This window comes from Salvelinus namaycush, chromosome 37, assembly GCF_016432855.1.
Source record: "Salvelinus namaycush isolate Seneca chromosome 37, SaNama_1.0, whole genome shotgun sequence".
Lineage (NCBI taxonomy): Eukaryota > Metazoa > Chordata > Actinopteri > Salmoniformes > Salmonidae > Salvelinus > Salvelinus namaycush.
In genome coordinates this window covers 22954811-22960083 of record NC_052343.1, presented here as the reverse complement: position 1 = coordinate 22960083, position 5273 = coordinate 22954811, and the positions used below count along the sequence as shown (strand labels likewise).

Below are 5273 nucleotides of genomic sequence, written 5' to 3'. Positions count from 1 at the left end.
GTTTTACATAATACATTTCTATCTGAACATTCATTAACCCCTAACTAAATGTCCTACAAGATTCCTGTAGGATTATTTTGTAAGGTACTCTACACCCTTCTAAACAGGCCCCTGCTAAACCAGCACTTTGTAACCTTGTATTACACTCATGTAATGTAGCATGCTTTTCAGCCAAGAGGCACTTGGTCAATCCTGTAAATGTATGGGAAGAGGAAGCCATTACATATCTTTTATCAAGGAAGTTCATGCAACAGATTTGAATGTCTTGGTATGTGGCATCTTAACTCTGCCATATTTAAGCTCTAAGGATCAGATCTTTTTCAGAACTGATCTGATTGGTCAAAAGGCCTATTAGTGGAAATTATCAGAAATGGGCTGCCTGTATAAATGTAGCATAAATTACAGGATGGCAAACACAGGGCCATATCCTATCTCTCAGGCCCCCTCTCTGGCATTCTGCCCCAGACTTGCAGTTCTGCCCTGGACAAAGGCTCCATTGAGTGAGTCCTAGTCACAATGACTGACCTACAGTATCTGCTAGTCAGTTTCAGTTAGGCCTGGCTGCATCAAATGTGCATTACATCACAATACAAGAGTTGTTCATGCATAATAACATTATTGTGCGAAATGTTACCATATCTCAGTGAAAGCAAGGAAGTGAAGGAACAGGAGTGAGGTGAACTCAGTCTTCTGGACAGACAAATGGTAGCTCCTCCTGCAGCAAGGTAGAAGGCCATGGCGAAACACATCACACTTTTTTAAGCTTTTCAACTGATCATCCCATAGCAATAAAGGTATCTCAAATATTATGGAGAGTGCTTCTCCTTGTTATTCATTGGCAACATAGACCTATTTGTAATGGTTGCAACATTAGGTGGGATGTCTCATTGTTTGCATACCCTATGGCTGTGGGGAATAGATAGAGACAGTGAAAAGGTTTACAAACACTCCTTCCTTTCTTGTATTGGGTTTACTGCTCCTGCAGGGGCCATCCATCCCATCTCAAGCCCTTCTCTGGGTGATTCTGCCCTTGACAAAGGCCCCATTGCAAGAAAGAGCTACAAGAGGGGGAGGGATTCTTTCCTCTCTCACATTTGCATTGATGCATTAAACATATGTCTCTAGGTCAGGGCTGAACTTGCAGAACTTTACTGCAGGCTATACCTGAGTGTGTTCCAGTTATGCCATGGCATCAGACAGGTACTTTCTTCACCATGGAATTTTGTTACCAACTGTGGTTCACAATGAGGAGAGTCTGAAATATGCCAATGATTTCAAAGTTCAGGACAGCGATGTGTTTGCCATTACTTACCCCAAATCAGGTAATTTATGCAACAGATTTCCATATCTCATTGTGATCTGCCAGCTTTGAGGCACCTTCTTCAAATCCAGGGATCAACAACTTGACATAATTTTCAAACATGACATAATTTACCAATTTTGGTGTTGTAACTGCATCTTGGGATGGGTCCAAATCTATCTATTCAACATTTGTATTATTAGTAGTAATATTAGTATGAGCAATTATTTTACTTATTATGAATTACTATTATTATTAGTGTATTATTGTCAATGAATTATGCTGCCATCGGCTGAGTGAATTGTTGGAATGTTTTGGCATCTGCGCACAAATTGCACAAAAAGGAATGCACTTCCCTCCCATTTTACTGACTCACGGACATTGTTTTTCACCGAAAATTAGCATACTTTAACTGTGTAAACTGTGTTTAAGTATGGCGAATGATGGAAATTATATCGTTTATCACGGTCTTTTGTGCCCGAAAGAAACTCACTCTTTTGAAAGTTTTAAATACGCGGAGGAAATTAAAGTTGAAGATGAAGATATTTTCACAGTGACCTACCCAAAGTCTGGTAAGAACATACTGTACTTTAACGTTAGTATGGCTTCATGTCATTTACAGTTTAGTAGTGGTGGAAAAAGTACCAAATTGTCAAACTTGAGTAATAGTAATAGTTCATAGAAAGTTACTAAAAGTGAAAGTCACCTAGTACAATACTAACGTTACCTGAGTAAAAGTCTAAATGTATTTGGTTTTTAATATACTTAAGTATCAAAAGTAAATCTTATTGCTAAAATATACTTAAGTATCGAAAGGAAAAGTATAAATAATTTCAAATTCCTTATATTAATCAAAGCAGACGGCACCATTTTCTTGTTTTTAAAATGTACGGATAGCCAGGGTCACACTCCAACACTCAGACGTTATCTACAAAAGATGCATTTGTGTTTAGTGAGTCAGCCAGACCAGAGGCAGTAGGAATGACACGTTCTCTTGATAAGTGCATGAATTTCAAAATGTTCCTGCCCTGCTGCATTGAAAATGTAGTATTTTTGTTTGTCGGAGAAAATGTAAAAAGTACAATACTTTCTTTAGGAATGTAGTGAAGTAAAAGTAAAAGTTGTCAAAAATATATATAGTAAGGTACAGATGCCACCAAAAAAATACTTTAAAGTACTATTTAAGTAGTTTACACCAATGCAGTTTTGTCTCCCAGGCATTGCAGTTGGACATTTTTACATCCTAAAAACTTGTCAGACGAAAGAAAATATGTAATGTGTTTTTTATTACTTACTTACAATAACTGATTAAGGTAATGTTTCCCAGGCACCACATGGATGCAAGAGATTGTACCTTTAGTCCTAAATGGAGGAGACCTTACTCCAGTGCAAACTATTCCCAACTGGGACCGGGTTCCCTGGCTGGAGGAGACACGAGCAGCCCTAGTTCTGGACCGTCTGCCCTCACCACGGGCAATGGTCTCTCATATGCCCTACCATCTCATGCCCCCCTCCTTCTTCCCCTCCAAAGCCAAGGTAGGGCCTTGATCCAGGAACTGAGAGCAACTACTAGACAGTAACAACTGAAGAGACTCTTGCAGTACGTTTAATGGACTGACTTCAGCATTGCAAATTAATAAAACAATTGGAAAAATGTACCTACATGCAATGTAATTAACTTATAATTTAGCTATCACACTGGGCTCTTGAAAGTTTGTCTATGGAACTCATATTTAAAACTTTATTTGCTTTCATTTAGGTCATCTATGTTACCCGGAACCCAAAAGATGTTATGGTGTCATCATTTCACTTCCACAAGATGGCCAGTTTCCTGGATGACCCTGGGACTTTTGATGAGTTTCTAAATAAGTTTCTCTCTGGGCAAGGTGAAAAATGCTAGGATATATAAATACATTTGAGAGACCTTTTGATGCCCATACTAAAAGAAGAGGGTAACTGGGTTTGATTGCAAACATTTGTTTATCTACACAGTGTTGTTTGGGAAGTGGACAGACCATGTGAAAAGCTGGCGAAATTCAGATCTGGGAGATAGAATCCTATACATTACCTATGAAGAAATGGTCAAGGTAAAACACCAATCAATGCAAACCGCCTCAACCCTGCGTGACCAGACTAATGGATAGTGAACTAAGCTAACCCCAGGCCAAACTGCTAACATATGTTTGTTTCTCTCCTGAAGGACCTGCGTGGAGTGCTGGAACGCCTCTCACGGTTCCTTGGTCGGGACCTAAGTGAAGAAACTCTGGATCGTGTAGCCAACCACTGCTGTTTCAGCAACATGAAGTTAAATGCAATGTCAAACTACTCCCTGGTGCCACAGGAGATCATGGATAGCAGCAAGTCCACCTTCCTTAGAAAAGGTAGTGGAAACTGGCAAGATAGGGGTTAATCACTCCCTGCAGTGGGATAGGAACCCAGAATGCTGCTAGTAGTATAATGTTCTCTCATCATGCGCTACTGCAACCACTCTTTGCTTCCATGTATTTCACTGTTCAATTAAAGCACATTCTCCTTGTTCTTTCAGGGGTTGCTGGAGACTGGAAAAATCATTTCAGTCCTGAGCAGGATTCCAAATTCACAGCGGTCCTAAAAGAGGAAATGAACGGAACAAACATAAAATTCCCATGGGATGAGGAGTGAACAGGTGGAAATGTACCGACAACGTTTTCTTGACATTGCAGGCAGTTAGACAGTGGAGAATTTAAAACAAATTGACTTTCTAAACGCATCTCTGCATCCACAGCATAAGTGTAATGTCACTGGCCGTGCCCTGGAACCTCAGCAGTACACTAGCCGTGCCCTGGAACCTCAGCAGTACACTAGCCGGGCCCTGGAACCTCAGCAGTACACTAGCCGTGCCCTGGAACCTCAGCAGTACACTGGCCGTGCCCTGGAACCTCAGCAGTACACTGGCCGTGCCCTGGAACCTCAGCAGTACACTGACAATACAATAAAAAGCACCTGGGCTGGGTTTCCCAAAAGCATCGTAGCACTAAAATCATAATTGCATTGGAACAATTCACGAAAACCCAGCCCAGGTCAAGTTGCTCTAAAAAGTCACCACCAAATACAAGTACATTGTCTCGGTACTGGTACACTGTGTATATAACCAAGTCATTGTTACTCATTGTGCATTTATTCCTCTTATTATTTTTCAATAATTTATCTTTTTTTTGCTCTGCATTGTTGGGAAGGGACCGTAAGTAAGCATTTCACTATTAGTCTACACCTGTTGTTTATGAAGCATGTGACAAATAAAATTTGATTTGAAATGGTCCAAAAGTCCTGCTGCCACAGGAATGACTTGTGGTTAACTGGATATTTTGTAACTTTGTTAGTATTTTGATTGAACTCGGTGCTTGTTGGTTTAGTCAAAGACCGGCTTTCAAATCAAAGTTTATTGGTCGCGTATACAGTTCTGCAGATGTTATCGCAGGTGCATGTGCTGATAACAATGCTTATGTTTCTAGCTCCAATAGTGCAGTAATATCTAGCAATACAATAATAATACAAGAACTCAAGAACTTACGAAACATTCTGAACTATTCTTGTGTAGTACTTATTTCACATTTCTTTTCATTTTTATATAAACATCTGGTAGTTGAATACATTTAAATGAGCCATAATCTGGTAATAACAGACTTATCATAAATAGTAAAATACTGTAAGTTATATTACACATTGTATACATCTGACAGTCACATGGTACTGTGTCTTGTTTTTTCTTACTGCTGAGGATTTGGCTAAAGGGTTGTGCTCACATAAAAAGTTTATTGACTTGCAGGCATAGTCTTCAGATGACAACAGTCCTAATGTAACCATAATAAGTTTCTTGTACAAAAACTTGAGGGTCCTCACTGCGGGAGACAACACTTTGGGGATTAGCATTCACTTTCCGGCTGTGTCAGTTAGGAATCTCCTTATTGACTTCACGAACCATTTGGCATTGAAC

General features: G+C 39.7%; 1 protein-coding gene across 2 annotated transcripts; it reads left to right on the top strand.

The window, feature by feature from the left end:
* The first annotated feature begins 1637 nt into the window (after positions 1-1637).
* Positions 1638-5018, top strand: LOC120031207 (sulfotransferase 2B1-like). Of its 2 annotated transcripts, none has more exons than XM_038976851.1 (7): positions 1638-1872; positions 2628-2836; positions 3060-3186; positions 3293-3387; positions 3501-3681; positions 3846-3965; positions 4065-5018. In XM_038976851.1, exons 1-6 carry the CDS (start codon positions 1734-1736, stop codon positions 3959-3961), a joined length of 867 nt encoding a protein of 288 aa, XP_038832779.1. In that variant the 5' UTR covers positions 1638-1733; the 3' UTR covers positions 3962-3965; positions 4065-5018. The 2 variants fall into 2 exon arrangements, with proteins under 2 accessions (XP_038832779.1, XP_038832780.1); XM_038976852.1 differs by having other exon boundaries at positions 3846-3973.
* Positions 5019-5273: the final 255 nt, after the last annotated feature.

Excerpts from the sequence above, each read along its gene's own strand:
- LOC120031207 (XM_038976851.1), top strand. The coding sequence starts at position 1,734 with ATGGCGAATGATGGAAATTATATCGTTTATCACGGTCTTTTGTGCCCG. Across the intron at positions 2,837-3,059 it reads TCTTCCCCTCCAAAGCCAAG|GTCATCTATGTTACCCGGAA; the intron begins GTAGGGCCTTGA and ends GCTTTCATTTAG. Across the intron at positions 3,682-3,845 it reads GTCCACCTTCCTTAGAAAAG|GGGTTGCTGGAGACTGGAAA; the intron begins GTAGTGGAAACT and ends TTGTTCTTTCAG.